The sequence below is a fragment of the Capra hircus genome, chromosome 25 (assembly GCF_001704415.2).
Source record: "Capra hircus breed San Clemente chromosome 25, ASM170441v1, whole genome shotgun sequence".
Taxonomy (NCBI): Eukaryota; Metazoa; Chordata; class Mammalia; order Artiodactyla; family Bovidae; genus Capra; species Capra hircus.
Window position 1 is genome coordinate 27785549 of NC_030832.1, and position 27220 is coordinate 27812768.

The 27220-nt window shown below is 46.0% G+C and overlaps 1 protein-coding gene across 1 annotated transcript in view; it reads left to right on the forward strand.

Moving 5' to 3' along the window:
• LOC102174355 (beta-glucuronidase) overlaps positions 1–27220 on the forward strand; it is a 52315-nt gene that overhangs the window by 14135 nt on the left and 10960 nt on the right. Inside the window, 1 exon segment of the mRNA XM_013974816.2 lies at positions 582–680. Within this exon segment, the coding sequence (XP_013830270.2) occupies positions 582–680 (99 nt within the window).

The following is a 27220-nucleotide window of genomic DNA, read 5'->3' on the forward strand; positions in this document are numbered from 1 at the left end:
GCCTCAAATTCACTGAGCAATTTGGTCCTTGGCTCGGGTGCCCTCTCCATCGAACCTCCTGTCCCGACCAGTGGCCTTCCGATCCTGGGCCTTTGTTCTGTGACCACCTTGACTTTATCTACCTTTCCATGACCTGTGGTGACTCACTTACTGGATCATGGTCTAGGTTCTTTTCATTTTCTGTTACCCAAGACTTCTGAGATTCCTCCCAGCCTACCATCTCCTCTAATTTTCATCATCCCCGTTTACTCTAAATTTGCTCTTTTACCAGATCCAAGCTCTGTTTTTCTCTATCCTCCTTTTTTTTTTAATGTTTGGTCCCACCTCATAGCATGTGGTGTCTTAGTTCCCCAACCAGGGATCGAACCTGTGCCCCCTGCATTGGAAGGCAGAGTCTTAAGCACGGAACCACCAGGGAAATCCCCGTCCTCCCAATTTTTCTGAATTGAGCTCTCCTCCCCCAGTTTTTTAGCCTGAAAGCCATTCTAAAACCACACCCTGACTGTTACAGGGATTGCCCACCATTCTATAGCTTTCCTTCTGGACCTCTCCACTCCTGTGTCCTCTTTTCTCTTCCTCAGTTGCTGTCACCACCCACTTCACCCTTGGGAGAATCTTCTCCTCGCCAGCCACCAACCCTGATGGGAATGAAACCAGCTTCCTCTTTGCTGCTTGCAAAGGTGGGCACACAGACTGTTTATATCCTAAGGATGCGTCTGCACACAGAGAAAGGGGAGACCAAGCTAACAAACGCAGGGAAATCACTGAGCTCTATCTCTCATGGGCACTGCTCTGTATTCCTGCTTTTCTTTTGAAACTTTCCTCTACTTATATTTGTTTGTTTGTTTATTTGTGCTAGCTCTCAGTTGTGGCATGTGGGATCTCGCTCCTTGACTAGGGATCAAACCCACACCCCCTGCGTTGGGAGCATGAAGTCTCAGCCACCGGACCACCAGGGAAGTCCCGAAACCTTTCCTTTAAAGACCCGTCAGAGGACTTGCCTGCATTGGCCAGCAGATGGTTAATTCATTGGCTCTCTGGTGAACTATTGAAAAATCTGAAATGGTCCTGAGGGAGAGATTTCTTCTTTGACAGTAACTAAGGCCGCCTCTATTCCCCCGGGGCATTGCTTCCTGTCTACAAATTGCTAACTCCAGGCTTTTCCCCCTCTCTCTAGTTTATCTAACAAGACAACTGATGACTGAATCAGCCTTAAATCTCAGCAACATCCCAGTAAAGCCCACAGCAAGACTGGTGCTCCCCAGTTGCCTTTCACTTCATGCATGGAATACTGGAGAGCCAGAGGAGCAGGCAGGATGTGCCTGAGAGAGACGCTGGAACTCCAAGTAGTGGGGATCAGGGAAGGAGGATACACCCTTGTGTGGAGAGCAGACTGCCTCAGCCATTCCCTCCAGGACAAACGTGAGTTCCTCCACAAAGGCAGATTAAAGCCTGAAGCTAAAAGCTTCCGCTGTTGGGCACCTCACTAGCTAGAGCCTCTTCTAAGGTCCTCAGGGGCGTGGAAGCAGTTGATCACATGATATAGCAGATGCCTCTGGTGGCCCGTGTCCCAGCCCCTTTGGCAGCCTCTGATTTCTGTCCAAGCTGAGTTCCTGAAAACGCAATTACCAGTGACCAATCCGTGTGATCACTCACCTAGAGCCAGACATCCTGGAACGTGAAGTCAAGTGGGCCTTAGGAAGCATCACTACGAACAAAGCTAGTGGAGGTGATGAAATTCCAGTTGAGCTATTTCACATCCTGAAAGATGATGCTGTGAAAGTGCTACAGTCAGTATGCCAGCAATTTTCAGAAACTGAGCAGTGGCCTCAGGACTGGAAAGGGTGAGTTTTCATTCCAATCCCAAAGAAAGGCAATGCCAAAGAATGCTCAAACTACTGCACAATTGTACTCATCTCACACACCAGTAAAGTAATGCTCAAAATTTTCCAAGCAAGGCTTCAGTAATACGTGAACCATGAACTTCCACATGTTCAACCAGGTTTTAGAAAAGGCATAGAGGAACCAGAGATCAAATTGCCAACATCCGCTGGATCATCAAAAAAGCAAGAGATTCCAGAAAAACATCTTATTTCTGCTTTATTGACTATGCCAAAGCCTTTGACTGTGTGGATCACAACAAACTGTGGAAAACTCTGAAAGAGATGGGAATATCAGACCACCTGACCTGCCTCTTGAGAAACCTGTATGCAGGTCAGGAAGCAACAATTAGAACTGGACATGGAACAACAGACTGGTTCCAAATAGGAAAAGGAGTACGTTAAGGCTGTATATTGTCACCCTGCTTATTTAACTTATATGCAGAGTACATCATGAGAAATGCTGGGCTGGATGAAGCACAAGCTGGAATCAAGACTGCCGTGAGAAATATCAGTAACCTCACATATGCAGATGACACCACCTTTATGCCAGAAAGTGAAGAAGAACTAAAGAGCCTCTTGATGAAAGTGAAAGAGGAGAGTGAAAAAGTTGGCTTAAAGCTCAGCATTCAGAGAACTGATATCATGGCATCCAGTCCCTTCACTTCATGGCAAACAGATGGGGAAACAGTCTAAACAGTGGCTGACTTTATTTTGCTGGGCTCCAAATCAGAATTGATTTGGAGAGGCAGATGGTGACTGCAGCCATGAAAATTAAAAGATGCCTACTCCTTGGAAGGAATGTTTTGATGAACCTTGACAGCATATTAACAAGCAGAGATATTACTTTGCCGACTAAGGTCTGTCTAGTCAAGGCTATGGTTCTTCCAGTAATCATTATGGATGTGAGAGCTGGACTATAAAGAAAGCTGAGCGCCTAAGAATTGATGCTTTTGAACTGTGGTGTTGGAGAAGACTCTTGAGAGTCCCTTGGACTGCAAGGAGATCTAACCAGTCCATCTTAAAGGAGATCAGTCCTGAGTGTTCATTGGAAGGACTGATGTTGAAGCTGAAACTCCAGTACTTTGGCCACCTGATGTGGAGAGCTGACTCATTTGAAAAGACCCTGATGCTGGGAAAGATTGAAAGCAGGAGGAGAAGGGGATGACAGAGGATGAGATGGTTGTATGGCATCACCAACCCAGTGAACATGAGTTTGGGTAATCTCCAGCAGTTGGTGATGGACAGGAAGGCCTGGAACCTGTGGTCCATGGGGTCACAAAGAGTCGGACACAACTGAGCAACTGAGCTGAACTGAAACCCCTGAAAACAGAGGCTCACTGCCTGCTGGCTCTGAATGGCTCAATTCTGCCTCTTTAATAGAGCTGAGAAGTGGAGGTGAAATCGTCATTAATAATCTAGAGACATCACCATTCAAAGAAGATAGGAACCATTGCATAAGTGTTTCAGCCTTTCCTGCAATAGGATGGAAATCTGGGAGACATTATGTATGATTAAGGTGTGACCTTGATTATGTACTTTGATATTACCTTTTCATTCTTCTCTGTCTTCCTCTTCCTGCTACCATACTTCAGAGCACATTTTCCAAGTCAGTGCCTCCATGGAATAGGGCTTTGTCCTGGGGCTTCTCTGCTCATCCAGTGGGGAAGACTCAGCCCTTCCACTACACAGGGTGCAGGTTACATCCCTGGTTGAAGAACTAAGATTCTACATGCTGTACAGGGTGGCCAAAATAATAATAGTAGTAATAGGCCTTTGTCTTCAGCTCTGCTTTCAAGAAAACCCACTGGAAGTGGCTCTGGGAAGTCAGCCCTTAGAACAGGATTCTGGAACAAGACAACCTTTGCAGTCATTCAGCAACAAGGGCCCTACTGTCACTCCAGTGAGTGGAGGGCGTAGCTCCTGAGGTGCTCTAACACTGGAATCACTAAGATTACCTGTTATGAATTGAGATAAGCTACAGGTGGAAGGGGAAATAATAGGCCAGGCAATAGAACTGGAATGAAATGTGAGTAAGGTTCATTTTAAGGACTGTAATTTTAAGCTGGCTGGGTTTGCTGAGATCCCAGAGACACTTCAAGAAAAAGAATGACAGGCTATCTCCAGCCAACTAGCAATCCAGGGCCCAGTGAAGCCACAAGGCCTACTGGCACTGTTGACAGAGACCTTCATCTCCTGCAGTTGTAGGAAGACTGTACCGAAAACTGGGCCCGGCATTGAACCATAAGCCGCCAGAGCTGATGATGTGAGTCCTATGAGGCTCATAGGGAAGGACTGAGAGCAGGGACATAGGATGTGGACCTTGGGGTCGTTGAACCTGAACCACTTGAACCCCAGCTTTACCTGAATCCTCTAACCAGTTAAAGAAGCCCTACCTGCCTGGAGAGAGGCCTTCGCTTGACAGAATCCACAGATGAAGATCTCACCTGACGGGACTTCACTGCTGGGCCAGTGGCCAAGACCCCATGCTCCCAATGTGGGAGAACGGAGTTCGATCCCTGGTCAGGGAACTAGATCCCACAATCTGCAACTAAGACCCGGAGCAGACAAATACAGAAACAACTTGGTTTAAGAAAAAGGATCTCACCTGAGGAGGCTGCCTCATAGGACGTCCTCCTCTAGATCACAGCCCTCCTCCCCTCTGGCCCCAGAGCAGTAACTGGGTCAGGTCTCGGCCCAGGATGCGCAGGGAAGTACAAGCACCACTGTGAGCAAAGAGCTCAGTCGTGGAGCATTGCAGGAGCCACCGCACGTGTCCTGACTGAAAGGGCGAGCGTGTGAAAGAGCAGAGCTAAGTCTATGAGACCGGATTGTGGAGGTGAAGCTAGACAGGGAGGGTTCATTGAGAGAGGGTGAGGCTGCTGGTCTGGGATCAGGACGTAATGTTCTGGAAGGGAGATCTGGACTCAATCCTATGACATTGATGGGAGGGTTCCTCCAATCTTGATCACAATGGCGGTGAACTAAATGAGAGGCGATAGTGGAACTGCCTTGGAGTATTGACAAAGGCCAAATGGAAGCCCTGGCAGCTCCCCAGTCCGCCCCTACCCCACCCTCCTAGATAGTAAACCAGAAGCAGCACTTCACCCCCCGCCGTCTGTAACTGCGGAGTGGAGCCACCTTCCGAGACAGGGTGTGCAGGGTGCTGGTCACCACTGTATCCCCCTCCAGTGCCCCTCCATGGCCCAGCAAAGTTGTCACTCTTCGGTCCAATGTCAGGAGCCTTCCAGGGGTGTGCCTGCTCCTCAGTGTGCCAGCCTGGTTACCTGCTACCCTGATGCCCAAGGGTGGGGCCAGAGATGGCCGGTTGCTGCACTGTCACTGGGTGCATATGGTTGTGGAGGAGAAATGAGGCCAGAAGTTACAGATAAATACAATCGCAAGCAGATAATTCATGCTTTTTAATACCTGGTGATAATGCAGGATCATTCCTTAACACAGAATAACCTTAGTCAGTGAGAATATGCTCTCATTATTATACATGGACTTCCCTTGTGGCTCAGCTGGTAAAGAATACGCCTGCAATGCAGGAGACCTGGGGTCAAACCCTGGTTTGGGAAGATCCCCTGGCGAAGTGAAAGGCTACCCACTCCAGTATTCTGGCTGGAGAATTACAGGGACTGCACAGTCCATGGGGTCACAAAGAGTCGAACACGACTGAGCAACTTTCGCTTCACTTATAAACACACCCTGTTTTCTTTTCCAGAAGATATATGTAGTAGAATTTATTCCAATGCCTGTGTCTGTAGGGTACAAACCTGTGCCAGTACCTTAAACAGAGGTAGTATCTATTTTGTGAACTCACACCCCAGTGTATCAGCTCACATCTTAGAATTGCTGGTGCATCTTGTTCTGGAATGTCTGGTGCTTCCAAACAAGATAGTGTGTTAAATTGCTGTCAATAGAGTGGAATGGCCTGAAGAACAGTGACAAAACTCCCCTCAGGAAAGAACTTGTTCTCACAGTGAACCCTCCTCTGGCATGGACACTATTTGCCATACTATCGAATCACTAAATCCAATGTCCAATGTTTGTGGCTTAGTCATGTCCAACTCTTGTGACCCCATAGGCTGTAGCCCGCCAGGCTCCTCTGTCATGGAATTTCCCAGGCAAGAATATTCGAGTGGGTTGCCATGTCCTTCTCCAGGGAATCTTCATTGCAGACAGACTTTACTGCCTGACAACCAGGGAAGTCCACTAAATCACTATTGTGAAGTATTCCAACACAGCCCAGAATCATCCATCATGAAGCATAGTCTCTCATCCCAAGTTCTCCTCCACAGTACAGTTTATCAGAATTTTCTATGTTCTGGGTCACCAGATTCTTTCATCCCATTTACTCCCACCTTATTCCAAACAGGATCAACACTCCATGAAAACTATTTGGGCTGGCCAAAAAGTTTCTGTAACATCTTTCCAAAAAGCTTGAATGAAGCTTTTGGCCAACCCAGTACTTGGCATGATCATCAATTCTGTGTTCTTAGATCCAAATTCCCTTGCCATCTTACTCTGGGTAACCTTTGGCTTGGATGTTCAAGGAAAAGCGCCTATGCTTCCATGAAGCTACATCCTCTTCATTTTCCTTCAACCTCACTGGCCGTTTCTCTGCCTCTTCTTCTGGCTCCCTGTCTTTTGTCCCATCTTCAGCTGTTCCAAGTGTCTCAGGATTCTGTTCTATATCCTCACCCCACCAAATTAACTCATCCATTTCCATGACTTAGTACAGTATATGCCAAGAGAATCTTTTGAAACTTGTTATCTCTTAATGATCTCTTCTCATATCATATGAGGGTTGGTCTATGTGAGATGAACAATGGCAGAATCGATGGTATGTTGCTTCCGAGACAAGGTCATTGTGTAATTTCTGCCTATTGCTGTTTCTTGGATTGCATGCTTCAGGGGGAGCTAGCTGCTATGTTCTCAAGCAGCCTATAGAAGTGGCAGAAGGTGAGAAATGGAAGCCTCCTGCCAATGGCTATCTGGGTGAATCATTCTCCAGCCCTCATTAAGCTTTCAGTTGACTTCCATTCCAACTGACATCTTGACCACAACTTTATGAGACCCCAAACCATTATTACCCAACTAAGCCACTCCCAATTTCCTGACCAGCAGAAACCATGAGATAATAAATGCTTGTTGTTGTAGGCTGCTAGATTTGTGGGTTTCTTGTTATGCAGTAGTAGAACACTTATACAATCCCCAAGTTCATATCTCCAGTGTTTTCCACTCCACAGATCTCCAGCTTCATATATTGAAGTACTACCTCCATGATCAGTTTCCCTGATGGTTCAGTGGTAAAGAACCCACCTGCCAATGCAGGAGACTCGAGTTCAATCCCTGGGTCACAAAGATCCCCTGAAGAAGGGAATGGCAATCCCCTCCAGTATTCTTGCCTAGCAGATCCCATGGACAGAAGCCTGGTGGGCTGTAGTTTATGGGATCTCAAAACAATGAGACGTGACTTGGCAACTGAACAACAATAACTATGTGGTATCAACCCTGAAATATCAAAAGCACCTCATTATTAATATGGACAAATAAAAACTCTTGATTCAGAAAACTTTACTACCACCGGCTTTCACTCCAGAAGAAATCTACATCTCAAGAGCCACTCAGCTTCTCGGGCCGGAAACCTAGGAGTCATTCTCGATTCCTTCCTTCCCCTCACCTTCCACAACCCAACCATCAGCTCTACTTCCAAAACTGATCTTGACTATGTTTGCTCCTTTCCACCTCTGTTGCTGCTCTGCCGGTCCAGACCACAGGCATCTCTCACCTGGACTGTTGCTTCTTAACTGCTTGCCTTCCTGCACGCTTGCCCATCCCTCGGAGCAAGGAGAATGAAGGGTCTTTATAAAAATTACACCTGTTACCTGGTTAAAATCCTCCAATGACTTCCCAGTACACCTTGGAGGAAAATTCAGACTCCTTACCATGGCCGTCAAGAACCTGTGTGTCCCAGCCCTGCCACCTCTCACTCTTATTCACCATTTTCCGAACAGCTGAGTCATTTTCCTGCTCCTCAAATGCTTCAAGCCCATTCTTGCTTTATGGACTTTGCATGCAATGTTCTCATAGTTTATTCTCAGTGATCTAGGTCTTGGCTTAAATGTTACCTCCTCATTGAGTTCTCCTATACTTACTTTAAAGTTGAATTATAATAGTTAACCCTGGTAATCTTTAGTGTTTTTCACCAAACATTTTTCTGGTGCTGCCCTTTTCTAGACACTTGGTCCATGCCCCTTGGAAGTTAGGTGTGACCATATGACTGTTTTTGCCAAATGAGCTTTATTTATTGATTGATTCTTTTTTTTTGCTGTGGCATGTAGGATCTTAGTTTCCAGACCAAGGAGCAAACCCATGCCCCCTGCACTGGAGGCATGGAGTCTAAACCACTAGGCTGCCAGGGAATTCCCCCCAAGGAGATTTAGATAACAGAAAATTGAAGAGCCAGTGCCTGACCTGCCGCTTCCCTTATTCCTGCCTTGTGATCTTGGAAGCATGTGTCCAAATGGAACTTCCATCAGCCTAAATTCCTGAGTGACTTAGGGTGATAAATGCCTCTCTTCCAACCTCTGATGGATGTGTGGCATGAGTGAGATACAAACCTTTATTGTTTCTACCACAACGTATTACCATATTCATCCTCATAACACCCTCTTAAGAAAGGCAATGTCAAGTATAACGACCACAGTTTTATAGATGGGAACACAAAGACAAATGGAAGTAGTGACTTGCCAAGATCAGAGGAAAACCTGTAGCAAAATTAAGGAGTAGAACTTGTGTTTTTATAAATTCAAACTTTTTTCCAGCTTCTTCTCAATGACATTTTTCAAATTTAACTTTGGCATTACTTTACCTATAAATTAGCATATTTAGAATCATGCTAATGTTTATAATCTAATTTTATTTGAGAAATGTGCACCAAAAACCTGGCAATTTCTAATTGAATAAATATATAAAATAGCAAAAAAAAAAAATGCTTATTACTATTTCAAACAGCTGAGATTGTTGTTAGTTACTCATGCCAGGTACTTACCTGGGTGTTTTACATGAATTCACTCATTCACTTCTCCAACAACTGTAATTATTCTCATGTTAGAATTAGAGTGACTGAGGCACAGAGAAGTAAGGAACAGAGGTAGAATCTGAATCTGGTAAGAGATTTATGCTCTTAGTCACTCTGCTCTGCTACCTCTCAAAGACATTCAAACTCATGTTCAGACAAGGAATTGCAGAGTCATGGGTTTCATTACACATTCATACATATATAGAGAAGAGGGAACTGCCAGTTTTCATCCTTAGAGTGTGTGTGTATTTTAGGAATACAGGAATGTCACTAGAAATATCAATTACTATTTTAGTGTCAGTACCAGGACAATTATCAAGTATAACAACCAATTAAAATAACAAATATTTTAGAAGCTAAGGATTATTTTTACAAGATCTAAAGACAAGTCTTGAGTGTCTGAAAAGACCCTTCCTCACCTTGCAGAAGTAGTTGCAAGGGCTTTTTTCCCAATTGTTTAAAACAAATTCTTTTAAGGTATAGTTTACAAATGATGACGTACACACTTGTTCTAAGTGTACAGTTTGATAAGGCTTGACAAATGCGTATACCCGAATACCTGCCAGCACTATCAAAATACAGAACTTTTGGACATCCCTGGCTTTTCCACTGCAGGCGGCACAGTTTTGATCCCTGGTCTGGAAACTAAGATCCAGAAAGCCATGTGGTGCAACCAAAGAAAAAACTTTTCCACCACTCTGCACAATCTATCTTGCCTCCACCCCTGGCCTCAGGCAACCATTGATCAACACTGCCTCACCATAGAGTAGATCTGGCTTTTCTAGAGTTCCGCATAAGTAGAATGATACAGTGTGCTTTTTGTGTCTCACTTCTTTTGTTCAGTACAATGTTTTTGAGATAATCCATGCTATTGCAGGTGTTAGTAGCTCATCCCCAAGAACAGTTTTTAGTAACAGAAGATAGAATAAGTTTCAACTCTGGGCAGAACTTTTCATGTTAGGTAGTTAGAATAGGAAAAAGGAGTTCAGGAGGGCCGTGGCTAAAAGACAAGGAAGGGAAAAGCCTGCAACAATTGGGCAAAGGAAGGTCCGAGGACTGGAGTGAGGACCTCAGGTAGAACAAACAGAACTCCAATCTGGCCCGATTTACGTAGGGCAGGCCCAAGGGGAGGGGAAAAAACATAAAAAGAGGAGCCAAATGGCCAGGGGTCGGTCTCTCACGTGCCCGCGCATGCTGTCTCCCTCTGTCTCTCTCCCTGTGTCTTTTGCGTCGGCATGCCCTCACGCCTCGAGGATGTATTTTCCTTTCATTTTCTAAATAACACTGAGGTGTAACATGGAGCTGTAACCCTGATCTGTCCGAGAGCTGAGACCTGTAACACGGTCTTTCTGAGAGCTGAGACACATTCTGTCCGAGGGCTTTAACATTTGTCACTTTAAATTTTTGTTGTGATGAGACAGAACCGAGGAAATTACACACTCCCCTGACATCTTTCATGCTGTGGCTCAGAGTTAAGCTGGCTGAAACAACCTCGGCGCAGCCCCCACAAGGAGGAGGCCAAGCACAGCAGGAGCCTAACTTGGCGAAAGTTCCTATGGTGGAAGTGACAAGCCCAGTGTGCTGGAAACTGGGACAGCTAATAACAAATTCAGCAGAAAGTTCATGTAGCTCAGTCTCAGATTCCAGAAGACCTCCAGTTAAGGTAGAATGTCTCGCTCCTATTTCTGGAGGGACATATGCCTTGCGAAATCTTAATTCCTTTACAATCTCTCATTTCTTGTTTCCTCAAACCCCCAGCGAACAGGCAAGAGGCAGTAGGGGCAATTGAGGAACTCTGGGGAGTCTACTCCTCAGTATGTCCCAAAGACACTATCTGCGGAGTCCCAGTAGCTGTTATCCAAGCTGGTGGGGATTCTTCTGTCCTTAATCTTATTTGTGCCAATGAAAACTGTGAGCAAGGTCAGGTATTTAGCAGATTTTCTGACAGGCTATGAAGGGGATACGTCAAAGCTAAGAGAAACCCCAGTAAGATGGTAGGCACTGAGAGAGGACATCAGAGGGCGGACAGACAGAAACCAAAATCACAGAAAACTAACCAATCTAACTCCATGGACTAAAGCCTTGTCTGACTCAATGAAACTAAGCCATGCTGTGTGGGGCAACCCAAGACGGGTGGGTCATGGTGGAAAGTCCTGACAAAATGCGGTCCACTGGAGAAGGGAATGGCAAACCACTTCAGTATTCTTGCCTTGGGAACCCCATGGACAGTATGAAAAGGCAAAAAAATAGGACACTAAAAGATGAACTCCCCAGGTCGGTAGGTGCCCAATATGCTACTGGAGATGAGTGGAGAAATAACTCCAGAAAGAATGAAGGGATAGAGCCAAAGCAAAAATAACACCGAGTTGTGGATGTGACTGGTGATAGAAGCAGGGTCTGATGCTGTAAAGAGCAATATTGCATAGGAACCTGGAATGTTAGGTCCATGAATCAAGGCAAAGTGGAAGTGGTCAAACAGGAGATGGCAAGAGTGAACATCGACATTTTAGGAATCAGCAAACTAAAATGGACTGGAATGGGTGAATTTAACTCAGATGACCATTATATCTACTACTGTGGGCAAGAATCCTTTAGAAGAAATGGAGTAGCCATCATAGCCAACAAAAGTCTGAAATGCAGTACTTGGATGCAATCTCAAAAATGACAGAATAATCTCTGTTTGTTTCCAAGGCAAACCATTTACTATCACGGTAATCCAAGTCTATGCCCTAACCAGTAACACTGAAGAAGCTGAAGAGTTCAATGAAGACCTACAAGACCTTTTAGAACTAACACCCAAAAAAGATGTCCTTTTCATCATAGGGGACTGGAATGCAAAAGTAGGAAGTCAAGAAACACCTGGAGTAACAGGCAAATTTGGCTTTGGAGTACAGCATGAAGCAGGGCAAAGGCTAATAGAATTTTGCTAAGAGAACACACTGGTCATAGGTAATACCCTCTTCCAACAACACAAGAGAAGAGTCTACATATGGACATCTCCAGATGGCCAACACTGAAATCAGACTGATTATATTCTTTGCAGCCAAAGATGGAGAAGCTCTATACAGTCAGCAAAAACAAGACTGGGAGCTGACTGTGGCTCAGATCATGAACTCCTTATCGCCAAAATCAGACTTCAGTTGAAGAAAGTAAGGAAAACCACTAGGCCGTTCAGGCATGACCTAAATCAAATCCCTTACAATTATACAGTGGAAGTGAAAAATACAAATTAAGGGACTAGATCTAATAGACAGAGTGCCTGATGAACTATGGATGGAGGTTCATGACATTGTACAGGAGACAGAGATCAAGACCATCCTCAAGAAAAAGAAATGCAAAACAGCAAAATGGCCGTCTGAGGAGGCCTTACACATAGCTGTGAAAAGAAACAAAGTGAAAAGCAAAGGAAGAAAGGAAAGATATACCCATTTGAATGCAGTATTCCAAAGAATAATAAGGAGAGATAAGAAAGCCTTCCTCAGTGATCAGTGGAAGGAAATAGAGAAAAACAATAGAATGGGAAAGACTAGAGATCTCTTCAAGAAAATGAGAGATACCAAGGGAACATTTCATGCAAAGATGGGCTCAATAAGGGACAGAAATGATACGGACCTAACAGAAGCAGAAGATATTAAGGTGTCAAGAATACACAGAAGAACTGTACAAAAAAAATCTTCATGACCCAAATGATCATGATAGTGTCATCACTCACCTAGAGCCAGACATCCTGGAATGTGAAGTCAAGTCGGCCTTAGGAAGCATCACTGTGAACAAAGCTAGTGGAGGTGATGAAATTCTAATTGAGCTATTTCAAATCCTAAAAGATGATGCTGTGAAAGTGCTGCACTCAATATGCCAGCAAATTTGGAAAACTCAGCAGTGGCCACAGGACTGGAAAAGGTCAGTTTTCATTCCAGTCCCAAAGAAAGGCAATGCCAAAGAATGCTCAGACTACCGCACAGTTGCACTCATCTCACACGCTAGTAAAGTAATGCTGAAAATTCACCAAGCCAGGCTTCAACAATACATGAACTGTGAACTTCCAGATGTTCCAGCTGGATTTAGAAAAGGCAGAGGAACCAGAGATAAAATTGCCAACATCTGCTGGATCATTGGAAAAGCAAGAGAGTTCCAGAAAAACATCTATTTTTGCTTTATTGACTATGCCAAAGCCTTGACTCGGTGGATCACAATAAACTATGGAAAATTCTTCAAGAGATGGGAATACCAGACACCTGACCTGCCTGTTGAGAAATCTGTATGCAGATCAGGGAGCAACAGTTAGAACTGGACATGGAACAACAGACTGGTTCCAAATAGGAAAAGGAGTATGTCAAGGCTGTATATTGTCACCCTGCTTATTTAACTTACATGCAGAGTACATCATGAGAAACGCTGGGTGGGTGAAGCACAAGCTGGAATCAAGATTGCTGAGAGAAATATCATTAACCTCAGATATGCAGATGACACCACCCTTATGGCAGGAAACTAAGAAGAACTAAAGAGCCTCTTGATGAAAGTGAAAGAGAAGAGTGAAAAAGTTGGCTTAAAGCTCAACATTCGGAAAATGAAGATCATGGCATCTGGTCCCATCAGTTTATGGCAAATAGATGGGGAGGGGAAACAGTGGAAACAGGAGCAGACTTTATTTTGGGGGGCTCCAAAATCACTGCAGATGGTGACTGCAGTCATGAAATTAAAAGATGCTTACTCCTTGGAAGGAAAGTTATGACCAACCTAGACAGCATATGAAAAAGCAGAGTCATTACTTTGCCAACAAAGGTCCACCTAGTTTTTCCAGTAGTCATGTATGAATTTGAGATCTGGACTATAAAGAAAGTTGAGCATCGAAGAATTGATGCTTTTGAACTGTGGTGTTGGAGAAGACTCTTGAGAGTCCCTGGGACTGCAAGGAGATCCAACCAGTCCATCCTAAAGGAGATCAGTCCTGAGTGTTCATTGGAGGGACTAATGTTGAAGCTGAAACCAATACTTTGGCCACCTGATGGGAGGAGCTGACTCATTTGAAAAGACCCTGATGCTGGGAAAGATTGAAGGCAAGAGGAGAAGGGGACGACAGAGGATGAGATGGTTGGATCACATCACCGACTCAATGGACATGAGTTGATAAACTCCAGGATTTGTTGATGGACAGGGAGGCCTGGAGTGCTTCGGTTCACGGGGTCACAAAGAGTCAGACATGACTGAGCGACTGAACTGAATGGAACTTTGTGGTGACGCACCTCACCACTAGGCAGAGGCTTGTTCTATTATTTTCTGTTCTAAACATTAAAAAGTCTTCTGGGTGATGTACCGTCAACAATGGTAAATGTAGGGAGCTCCCTGGTGGTCCAGTTGATAGGACTTGGCACTTTCACTGCCAGGTCTGGGCTTCAATCCCTGGTCAGGGAACTAAGATCCTGTGTGCAGGTGTACATACTAAGTTGTTTCAGTCATATCCAACTCTTTGCAACCCTATGGACTGTGGCCCACCAGGCTCTTCTATCCATGGATTCTTCAGGCAGGAATACTGGAGTGGGTTTCCATGCCCTACTCCAGGGGATCTTCCTGACCCAGGGATCAAACCCATGTCTTATGTCGCCTGCATTGGCAGGCAGGTTCTTTACCACTAAGAGGCACCTGGGAAGCCCGGAGGATCCTGCAAGCTGTGCCAAAAAAAAAAAGAAAAGAAAAACGGACAATGTAGTTTTGGGTGTGTTTCCCTGAGCAAGTCATTTCACCTTCCCTCTCATTCAGCTTCAGTTTCCTCATCTATAGCAGAGAACAAATAAGTCCACTTTACAGTCTTCCACAGCAGAAATTCTGCTGGGAGCAGGGGGAAGGGGGAGTGAGTGCTGTTACTAATGTCATCAAGCAGTAGGAATCCAGGGAGCACTCTAAAGGTCCCAGATCACCTTTACCCAAGTGATACCCTGTATGCTATCACTTATGGGGTGAGGTCCATGTCACTGTGGTTATGAAAGGAGGATGGGCTGCCAGACTCACAGTTCGGCTCATGCCAGGCAGCCAGGCCTCCAGGTCAGGGCCCTGACTGCAAATGTGGTTGACAGTGGCTATCCCAAGAGGAAGTTTTGTCCCATCAGGAAACAAAAGAGCTGGCATCTGAGCCAAGCTTAGAAACATGACCCAGAGAACAGAAGAAAGAACTATGCAGCCTCCAAGAGAAACCTGGGAAGGTATTTCTGGGGCCCAGGAACAAAAATACCAGTATAAAAGTTACAGGGAAGAACTGACTCCGTGTTAGACCTGTTTCTTTTACTTTAACCTTTGCTTCTCGTTGCTTTTGTTCAGTAAAAGGATATTGTCCATACAAAATAGCCTGCCTCAGGGAACCCAGCCCCTCTGCCAGAATGTTAAACCAAAACACCTTTGTTCAGGACCACGTCTACCTGTGGATGGCTACAGGAAGGAAGAAATTAACTCATACCCTCCCCAAGATTGGCCATTCTAGGAGATAGCTGCAAAATTAACGGCCTTTTTACTTTAATCCTCCCCTCCCCCCACATTCTATAAAAGAACCTGGCATCCAGACCCTGGTAAAGATGGTTATCTTGAGACATTAGTCTGCCATCTTATCAGTCAGCCAGCTTTCCTGGTAAAGTTGTATTCCTTGCCTTGACACCTCTCTCTGTTAACCTGACTATTGTGTGGTGAGTAGAGAGAACTTGGACTCGGTAACAGAAGGGTGATGAGGAATGGGGGAGATGCATAGAAAAGTCACTTAGGGCAGACTTACAGTCAAATAGCATCATGACTCCATGCTTTAGACATAAAATGAAGATGAATGAAACACATAAAGAGAAAAGATTCGGAAAGATCTAGTCAAGATGAAAATTAGCAAGACCTCTTTGTGAAGCAGACACAAGCAGAGGTGGTCAAAGGGGAGAGGCGTGGGCCTGGGCTGGGTCCAGAGAGGGGCTGGTGGCTGGGTGATTTTCTTTAGCTTTCATGTAGTCAGTTCAGTTCAGTTCAGTTCATTTGCTCAGTTGTGTCTGACTTTTTGTGACCCCATGGACTGCAGCACGCCAGGCCTCTCTGTCCATCACCAACTTCCGGAGTTTACTTAAACTCATGTCCATTGAGTCAGTGATGCCCTCCAACCATCTCATCCTCTGTCGTCCCCTTCTCCTCCTGCCCTCAATCCTTCCCAGCATCAGGGTCTTTTCAAATGAGTCAGCTCATGTGGAGTAGCTGGGACTGAAATCTCCAGTGTGCACAGCCTCATGGAGAGTGCCTGGGAAGATGAACAGGGAAACGGACAGGAAAGTCAGAAAGGGAGAGATGAATGGACTCTCCAGTCCCAGCAGCTCCATGTTGAGGAAACACCTGGGGAAAGTATCGTGTGTGAGCCAAAGGTCAGTAGGCATGTGAGGAATGTGCTGATGGTAAAGTGAAAATGGGAAACCACCTAAGTGCTCAAAGGAAAGGGTGGTGTGATTCATACAGTGGGATACTCTCCAGTCATTGAAATGGACAGAGCCGAGCTATACATGTCAGCATGGCTGGATCTGGCCAAAGCGTGTGCCCAGCTGTGCCTGGCTTGCTGGGGCTGGGAGCAGGGGATGTCTCTCCTGGGGATGCTGATGGCAGTGCTTTGTTATTCATTCTACCCCAGGCATTCCTGAGAGGAAACAGACAGGGTTGTTCCCGATTGTGAGAAGTGTCAGGGGTAGATCAGGGAGAGGTGAGATGACCTGAAGTTGCTAACTTTAAAAAAATTAATTAAATATATCTTTTTATTTACTGCACTGGGTCTTAGTTTTGGCATTCAGGATCTAGTTCTCTGACCAGGGATCAAACGCCCCTGCTCCAGCCCCTGGCATTGGGACCATGGGATCCATTGGTCACTGGATCATCAGGAAAGTTCCAAGGGTGCTAACTTCTATCAGGTGCTTCAAGGAAGAAGTTACGTGTCCCTTACTCCTCTGGTTTAGAACTAGCATCTGCCTTTTTCCTTTCCGTAGGCTGGGTTTTGAGGTCCCCAGGCCTTCTTTTTCTGTAGGTGCTAATGGAAAGCAGGTATTGAGTCTTGAGAATGTTGCAAGAAAAAAAAAATTTCAGGAATTTCCTCTTTCTATAGCAACAGAGGATAGACACCAGTCCAGGTCATATAAAACTGATTTAAAGGCTCTTATCTGAATAAAGTGTAGAATTGAGACTACTTATGAAATGTCAGGGCAGTGTGTAATTTCCTCGGTTCTGTCTCATCACACCAAAAATTGGAAGCAACGGATATTAAAGCCCTTGGACAGACCGTGTTACAGCTCTCAGCTCTCGGACAGATTAGTGTTACAACTCCGTTTTATTTAGAAAATAAAAGGAAAATACATCCTCGCGGCATGAGGGCATGCCAACCCAAAAGACGCGGAGAGGAGAGAGAGCTGGCACGCACGCGAGCAGATGAGAGAGACCCCGGCGCTTTGTCTCCTCATTTTATGTTTTCTCATCCCCCGGGCCTGCCCCGTGTAAGCTGGGCCAGCCGGGGGTGCTGTCTGTTCTACCCGAGGTCCTCACTCCAGTCCTCAGACCTTCCTTTGCTCTATTTTCGTGGGCTTTTCCCTTCCTTGTCTTTTAGCCACTGCCCTTCTGGACTCCTTTTTCCTATTCTAACTACCTAACATTCCCCCCTCAAGAGATGGGAGGCCCATTTCTTTGGGAATAGGGGCGTCGAGGTCTTTCTGGCTACTTCCTGCTGAACTGGTACGGCGAGGGGCATTGGGCCTCCCCCTCCTGCTCGTCTCAGGCCTCAGAGTTCTTATAGTAGTGTCCCTCTAAGAGTGAGTAATATTTTCCATGGTCGGCTGTAACTTTATACATCCTTGTTGAACTGGCACTGCATGTTGTAGCTTGTTGACCTGGGCAGAGACAAAATGCGTTAGACAATTGATGATACATGGAGCAACCATAAGCAGCATCCATATGGCATAACAAGGGCTAGTAGGGGCATTGAAAGTGAAAGTGAAAGTGAAGTTGCTCAGTCGTGTCCGACTCTTTGCAACCCCATGGACTGTAGCCTATCAGGCTCCTCCGTCCATGGGATTTTCCAGGCAAGAGTGCTGGAGTGGATTGCCATTTCCTTCTCCAGGGGATCTTCCCGACCTAGGAATCGAACCTGGGTCTCCCACATTGCAGGCAGACGCTTTACCATCTGAGCCACCAGGAAAGCCCAGTAGGGGCATTAGCCAACTCCCAATTCCCATCGCCAGGATGGCTCAAGTCCCTCCTTGTTCAGGGATCAGAAGATCTATCTCCTGTCTGTTTTGGAGTACAACCCCTGCCAAGCTGTGTTGGTTCTTTAGAGCTGTCCTGAGAAATCTTATCCCCAGAAACTAGATTTTGGGGGTGTTCATTAGAATGGCACTCATTTGCAGTCCTGAATAGGTATCTGAGAGCTCCTAGGGGCTCACAGGTGTATTGAGTATCCTCTTCTGTTTTTTTCCACAGCTTGACTTGTGAGTAGTGAATCCAGGAGTCATGTCCTGGTACCTTGACTGCTGTGGGGGTAGAAAGCATTACAGGGTAGGGGCCCTTCCATGTGCGCTGGAGTTGAGCCTTTGGGGACCCATCTTTCCAGACTTTAATTAGGACTTGAGTCCCTGGGGCATATAGTGTTGACTCCTTAGAATCTTTTGGGTCCTGGTTTATACCCCACAAGCGTATATCCTGTTGGACTTGCCCAATGGCCATGGTATAAGACTGGAGCATCTGAACCTCTGGATCTAGGAAGAGGTCATTGACAGAAAGAAAAGGTCCCCCATATAGCATCTCAGAAGGACTAAGACCAACCTGTTCCTTAGGGGCAATTCAGGTGCGGAGAAGAGCTATTGGTAAAGCCTCCTTCCATCCCAGAGAGTTCTCCTGGGTTATCTTTTTTATTGCTGATTTTAAGAATTGGTTGGCTCTTTCTACTTTTCCTGAAGACTGAGGCCTCCAGGCACAATGGAGATAATAAGTAATGCCCAATGCTTTAGAGACCCCTTAGATGACCTTGGAAGTAAATGATGTCCCATTGTCACTTTGTAATGACCCAGGCAGACCAAATCTTGAAATGATTTCACGGAGCGGTTTTTTCACCACCACCACCAATCAGCCCTCTCAGTCCAGGTGGGAAAGCAGTCAATCCATCTTGTGAATGTATCTATCACGACTAATAGGTATTTATACCCTTGAGAAACTGGCATCTGGGTGAAGTCCATCTTCCAGTCCTCTCCTGGATAGGTCCCACATCTTTGGACAGGCTGGGCTGGCTGGGGTCTTCAAGCTCCTTCGGGGTTGTTTAATTGGCAAGTGGGGCAAGAGGAGTCCACTTGCCTTACAGTCGTTTGGAGGCCTGTTCCTCTGAAGGACATTTCTAGTAATCTTTGGAGGGCCTTTTCCCCTAAATGAGTGGTGGCATGTAAGGAGTTAACCAACTTCCATTGGAAGTTCCTAGGCAGAAAAAAGGAGTCCCTCCTTTTAGAACCACCCAATATGATCTTCTTGAAAGTCCTCACTCTTAGCTTTAAGAGTCTCACCTTCAGTATATGAAGGAGTTTCTGGCAAATTATTCTGTGGAACTAAGGTGGCAACCCCTCTTAGGTCATGGTTCTGTAATGCTGCTCTCCTAGCTGCCTGATCATCTGCTCGGTTCCCTTGTGACACTTCTGTGCTCCCTTTTTGGTGTCCTTTACAGTGGGAGACTGAAACCTCAGCGGGCAGATGGACCACCTCCAAGTCTCTAAGGATTTGATCACCATATTTGATTGGGGACCCTCGGGTGGTAAAGTGGCAGCCTCTTTCTTTCCAAATAGCAGCATGTGCATGTAGCAACAGAAAGACGTACTTGGAGTCAGTGTAAATAGCTACTTTTTTTCCTTTTCCCAGCTCTAAAGCTCCAGTCAGGGCTATGTGCTCAGCTAATTAGGCTGAGCTGGTGGCAAAGGTTTAGCCGCTACTGTGTCAAAATTGGAGACTACTGCATATCCGGCTCTTCTTTTTCCATTCAAGACAAAGCTGCTCCCATCAGTGTACCAGATTTCCTCAGGATTGGTCAGAGGATCTTCCAACAATCCTTCTCAGGGTATTGTCCAGTGAGCCAAGGTTTCTAGGCAAAAGTGAAAGGGGAGAGAGCCCTCGGGGGTAGGCAGGAAGGTGGCTGGATCAAGAACCTCACAAGGGGATATAGTGAGGCCTGGATTTTCCATCAGCACTACTTGATATCTAAGGAGTCTTTGATCAGACATCCATAAATGGCCTCTCCCATTTAGGAGTTGTTTCACTTGGTGGCTGGTAAAAATAGTTAGTTTGCCTCAAAAAGAGAGTTCTAAAGCATCTTCTATCAGGACTGCAGTAGCTGCAAGATTTTGAAGGCAAGGAGAAATTTCTTCCCAATAAGGGAGGAGGACAGTCGGGGACCACTAGAAACTGGTGGAAAAATGTTTGTCCATCCCAGCAACAAAGTGCTCAGGTGAATCTTTTAGTAGTTGTTTTTCCTGTAGCACCCAAAATGGTATGGATTTGGGAGGAGAAGGCTCCGGAGTAGGAGGTCAGGACAGAGTAGGTAGCCCCCATGTCAACCAAGAAATTCTCGGACCTACCCTGCCACATCCAATTGCACCCTTGGCTAAGCCCCGTGATCATTATCTGTGACAAGTAGGCTGGCTGGAGCAGGCTGCTTCAGTCCTGTTGAACCCTCGTGAGGAAAGGCTTGGCGCTTGACCTTGAGGCTCTTGTGTCTTGAGAGCAGAGTGCCACCCAATGTCCCAGTTGATGGCATTTATAGCAAGCCATTTTAGGAGACTTGTCACGGTTTGGATACTCTTTGGCCCAATAGCCCACCTATCTATAGATTAGGCATTTGCCTCATGCCTTGTCCTTCAAGGACTCGGGGTTTGCCATAGGGCCTCCCTGGAGGGCAGCCAGCATCTGGGCATGCCTTGTCTCTTTCCTTTTCTCCTTCTGGGCCTTGGCTCCTTCTGTTCTCTGTTATAAAAGGTATTGGTGGCTGTCTGGACCATCTCAGCTAAAGAGGCAGCAGGGTCCTGCTGTTGTAGCTCTTGTAACTTTATTCTGATATCTGATATCTGATGCACGTTGGGACAGGAATTTGTCTTTTAAAATCACCTGTCTCTCATAAGAGTCTAAGTCCACATTGGTAAACTTTTGCAGGGCCTCTTTTAGCCTTTCCAGAAAGGCAGTGGGGTTCTCATTGGGCTCCTGAGTGATTGCTGAGACCCGGGCATAGCTGATTACTTTTTGCTGGGCTGCTTTCAGTCCTGCCTTCACATAGATTAGAAAATGATCCTTTTCACAGATGTGTTCAGGGTGATTATAGTTCCAATTAGGATCTGAGGAGGGGACTGCAGTTTCCCCTACTGGGTATTTACCACTTGACATGTGAAGCCCCATTGCATATCTTAGGGCTTCCTTTAAAACCCAAGTATGCTCAGGAGCAAATAAAGTTTGACTAAATATGACCATGATGCCCTTCCACATCAAGTCAAAGGCCAAGGTAATGTGTTGGAATGTACCTATATATTTGCCTGGGTCATCTGTATAGCTTCCCAGGTCTTGTTTGATCTGTCTTAGTTCTAAGAGGGAGAAGGGCTTATGGACCCAGGTTGGTCCAAATTATCCTCCAGTTTCAACTAAGGGACATACTTGAGCTGGCTTTTGTGGAGGGGGTGCTTCCGGATACAGGGACACGTTTGGACACAAGGAAGGAGTACCAGGCAACTCGGGAGCTGTGGGAGGTGAGCCTTCACGGGGGGCGGTGGGGGGGAGGGGTTCCTTCGCTTGGTTGTCTGTGCCTCACATCATTTGCCTAGTCGGCTCACTTTTAGGGCATACAACAATCCCATACTTAAGACAGAGTTCCTTCATATCTCTCAGTCAGAAGAAAATTTGGACATAGGGGATCTCTGTCCATTCCCCTTGTCTTTCGCATCATAATTCTAGCTGCAGGAGGGTGTTGTAACTTAAACTCCAATCCTCTGGCCAGTGATCCTTGTCCCCCAGAGGGTACTGTGGCCACACAGTGGCGCAAAAGAATTTTAAGCGACTTCTCCTTAGAGGATCAGCTCTGACAGCTTCCAGTCATCAAGGATGCATCTCAATGGTGTCTGTTGGGAAGTGGATTGGTTATTTGCAACCTGAAAGACAGTCATTACAGAGAGGAAAAAAAAGAAAAAAAACTAATAGGTCTCCTTCCATTTCCATGGGTGGACTTCCTTAGGGATGAGTCTTTTTGAGACTTATCTTACCCAGTACTGTTGCAACCTGAGGGCCAGGCAGGGTCAGGGTACAGATCCCCAGGCAACCTGAGGCATGACAGCCTCCTGGAGATGCAGGTGGGACTCCCGAGAATTGGGTCCCTGGGCTGGTCAAGGCGTGACGACCTCCTAGGACCCCTGGACTGGTGGATCCGAGAGCAGATTGCGGCGTGACAGCCTTTCAAGTACCAGATCCCTAGGCAGGCCGAGGCATGTTGACCTCCTGAGATTCCCAGACTGGAGTTGGGTGTCCCCAAGGTCTCTAGCATGACCAGTGCTGGGTAGGATTGAGGGGTTGTAATTTTAACTCATTGTCAGTTTGTTCACCGCAGATGGGAATAGATATCATGATGTAAAGCAATCCAAGCCTGTGCCCTGAGACCGGGAACCTGGGAAACAGTCATAAGCCTTATCCTCTTACTGCTCCAAGGGAATGTAAGTCACTAATTTTCTCCCCTAGTCCTCGATAAGAGCAGGTTAGGGTGTCTCCAGTGGTAAACATTTCATTGTCATAGACCCACTCTAGGTAATAACTAATGACAAAGGAGTGGCCCTGGTAGGGGCATTAAAGTATTTTAATAACAGGCTGGGTGGAGCAATGTTGCCTACAGGGGGCAGGGTCCTGGGTGTAGGAGTTAATAATTGGCTTAAGAACAAGTTGGTAAGAGGCAACAGACCAGGTGTTCTATAAAAGGGGAGTGGAGATTTGATCCTGGGGTATGTTTGTAACTTTAGGAGAAGGGTGGTAAGGGTTTGGGCCCAAACGGCCTGCAGGGCTTAACTCCCGAAGTGGCAAACATTATCCCTGGAAGCCCAGTTGCCTTTGAAAGGATGCCAACAGGTGGGCTTCTGGCAGGCACTGTGTGCCTTTCACCTGCCCCAGCGGGCTCACTGAGAGATGCTGGTGCTGCACATGTTGTAGGAAACGCTCTTAGGCCCAATAGCCCACCTAGTGGAAGATGAAGGTCTGAATATCTAGAGGGACAGGATATTATACAGTATTTCCCTCCCAAGGGCCAGCCATTTTCTGGTTGTCCCTCCAGAAGACTGTAAAGGCAACATTGTGGGCCCGGATGGGGATCAGGAAAAGAGCTTGAAACAGGAGGGAAGGGGGCAGGACAGAACTTTTGAAAGAATGACATAGTGCAAGGGAATAACATAAACTGATTAAAATCAGTTGGGTCCAAGATGATAAGTCAAATTGAACTAAACCTTAATCCCCAATCTGTAAACTAAATGACACACCCAGAGGTGGCAGGACGGCTCCCAGACACCTTCAAAAGAAGAGTGGGTGGTTCCCCAGTGGTTGGGATGACCCTCCCACTCATTAGCATATGAGTTCACCCAGCTCACAAAACCTAGCCCAACCGCATTCCATGGCCTAAGCCCTTGCACTCTGCAATGGCCCACACCATGCAGGGTGTACTTGTCTCTGAATCATAACAAATCCACCTCTTACCTATTGCTGTGTCTCTAACTGAATTTTTGCAATCAGTGATCAGAGCCTGAGCTTCATTAGGTCCTGAAGCCAGGCATCATGGGTTTTGGCTGGGCTCAAGTCCTGGGAGAGAGGAGCTGAAGAACAGGAGGAAAAAGCAGTGGGAAAAATGTCCCAAGGAATCCCCTTTATCAGTTCAGTTCAGTCACTCAGTCATGTCCGACTCTTTGCGACCCCATGGACTGCAGTATACCAGGCCTCCCTGTCAATCACCAACTCCCAGAGTCCACCCAAACTCATGTCCATTGAGTCGGTGATGCCATCCAGCCATCTCGTCCTCTCTCGTCCTCTTCTCCTCTTGCCTTCAATCTTTCCCAGCATCAGGGCCTTTTAAAATGAGTTAGCTCTTCCCATCAGGTGGCTAAAGTACTGGAGTTTCAGCTTCAACATCAGTCCTTCCAGTGAATACTCAGGACTGATCTCCTTTAGGATGGATTGGTTTTATCTCCTTGCAGTCCAAGGGACTCTAAAGAGTCTTCTCTAACACCACAGTTCAAAAGCATCAATTCTTTGGTGCTCAGCTTTCTTTATAGTCCAACTCTCACATCCATACAAGACTACTGGAAAACCATAGCCTTGACTAGACAGACGTTTGTTGGCAAAGTAATGTTTCTGCTTTTTAATATGCTGTCTAGGTTGGTCATAAGTTTCCTTCCAAGGAGTAAGCATCTTTTAATTTCATGGCTGCAGTCAACATCTGCAGTGATATTGGAGCCAAAAAAAATAGCCACTGTTTCCACTGTTTCCCCATATATATGCTATGAAGTGATGGGACCGGATGCCATGATCTTAGTTTTCTGAATGTTGAGCTTTAAGCCAACTTTTTTACTCTCCTCTCCCTTTCACTTTCATCAAGAGGCTCTTTACTTCTTCACTTCCTGCCATAAGGGTGGTGTCATCTGCATACCTGAGATTATTGTTATTTCTGCTGGCAATCTTGATTCTAGCTTGTATCCACATATATCTTATGGAAAAAAAAAAAAAACAGGGTGTGTGTGTGTATACATACGTATGTATAATGATAAAGTGAAATGAAAGTCACTCAGTCATGTCCAGCTCTTTGTGACCCCATGGACTCTACAGTCCATGAAATTCTCCAGGCCAGAATACAGGAGGGGGTAGCCTTTCCCTTCACCAGGGGATCTTCCCAACACAGGAACTGAGCCCATGTCTCCTGCATTGCAGATTCTTTACCAGCTAAGCCACTGTTGTAGCCACATGTTCTGGGAAACAAACTCACTCAGAAGGACAATGCAGATAGTGGAGTGCAGTTTATTACACCGGCGGGCCCAAGGCAGAGTCTCCTCTTAGCCAAAGACCCCGACCAGCATTTGTGAAAATCTTTTATACCCCATGTGTACGTGTCTGAACCCACCACCCCAAATTCCTTGAGACTTACATAAACCAAGGAAAATACAATCCCAATAACCCACCATTCACGTGCTATGTGTTCATGTGCTCAAACAGTCAAACAATTAGCCAACAATCAATAAACCCGAGGTTACACTCCAATAGATACAGAAAAATTTATGGCCTGTCTGGAGGAAGGGGTGATAGTGTATGTTTTCTCTTAGGTGATGCGTAACCTAGATATGATCTTCAAGGTTCCCCTGTCTGGAGGGGGCCTTATCCTTCTGTGGTTGTTTTCATAGGCACTAAACACAGAGCTCAGAGTCCATTGGAAAGGTGGCTGAGCATGATCAGCATGAACAGGCCTAAGATGGAGTCCAGGCCCTATGAATTCCTTCTTCACTCTGACAGATCTTTAAAGGAAAGGTTTCAGGACTTCCTTGGTGGTCCGGTGGCTAAGACTTCATGCTACCAGTGCAGGGGGTGTGGGTTTGATCCCTAGTCGAGGAAGATCCCACATGCCACAAGTAAGACCTGGCACTAATAAACAAATAAATATTATAAAATAAGTAACTAGAGGAAAGTTTCAAAAGAAAAGCAGCAACTACAGACCACAGCCCGTGAGAGATGGAACTCAGTAACTTCCCTGAGTTTGATAGCTTGGTCTCCCCTTTCTCCCTGTGTACACAAGTCCTTAGGATAGAAAGAGTCTGTGTGCCCACCTTCACAAGCAGCAAAGAGGAAGTTGGTTTGATGTCCATCAGGGTTGGGGGCTTGTGAGGAGAGTATTCTCCCAAGGGTGAAGTGGCTGGTGGCAGCAACTGAGGAAGAGTAAAGAGGAGGCAGGAGTGGAGAGGTTCCAGAGGAAAGCTATAGAATGCTGTGGGACCCCTAGCAGAGCCAGGGTGTGGTTTTAGAATGGCTTTCAGGCTGAAAAACTGGGGGAGGAGAGCTCAATTCAGAAAAACGGGGAGGACATGATTTCCCTGGTGGTTCAGTGCTTAAGACTCTGCCTTCCAATGCAGGGGGCACAGGTTCGATCCCAGGTTGGGGAACTAACTAACATACCACATGCCGTGAGGTGAGACCTAAGATTAAAAAAAAAAAAAATGGGGAGGATAGAGAAAAACAGAGCTTGGATCTGGTAAAAGAGCAAATTTAGAGTAAATGGAGATGATGAAAATTAGAGGAGATGGTAGGCTGGGAGGAATCTCAGAAGTCTTGGGTAACAGAAAATGAAAAGCATCTAGAACATGATCCAGTAAGTGAGTCACCACAGGTCATGGAAAGGTAGATAAAGTCAAGTTGGTCACAAACAAAGGCCCAGGATCGGAAGGCCACTGGTCGGGACAGGAGGTTCGATGGAGAGGGGACCCGAGCCAAGGACCAAATTGCTCAGTGAATTTGGGGCCTGTGTGTATGTGGAGGAATGAACCGGAGGCCAAGAGATGTGAAGATAAAGATATTGGGAAAAAGAGAATTCCTTCATGATCTCATGGTTGAGACTCTGCCCTTTCACTGTTGAGGGCCTCGGTTCCATCCCTGGTTGGGGAATTAAGATTCTAGAAGCCACGTGGTGTGGCTAAAAAACACACAAACAAAACTCTGAAATGATCACTAAGAATGAGAGTGATGGGGAAGTGGGAAGAGTTAACTAGTCAGGGTGGAAGGGCTTCCAGACAGAGGGAGGGTCCTAAGCCAGGGCCCAGAAGCCAGCAGGAGCATGGTGTGTTCTGGAACTCAGAGCCAGGAATCAGGGAGACCAGTCAGACCACAACAGACTATACTATGGGGTCTGTACTTATTCTCAAGGAGATGGTGACCTGCTCATTCATCCTCTTTGTCCCCTCTACTCATAACACAGGGTGTCTTAGGGCTAATCTTGAGATCTGTTATCCACCTGCCCTCCTGTCTTTGGTGACCTCATCCAGTCTCATTGCTTGCAACTCCCAAAATTTCATCTCCAGATTCAGTTTATACATGGCTGCAAAATGAAGGGGGAAGGGAACTGGCCAATGGACTTCACCGTTCAGGGTTTGGTTGTCAGGGTCATGCATTGGGAAACCAAGTTTTCTCTGATCTCTATCAAACAGTAGAAAGTCAACTTTCAACTAATTAAGTATGTACAGGT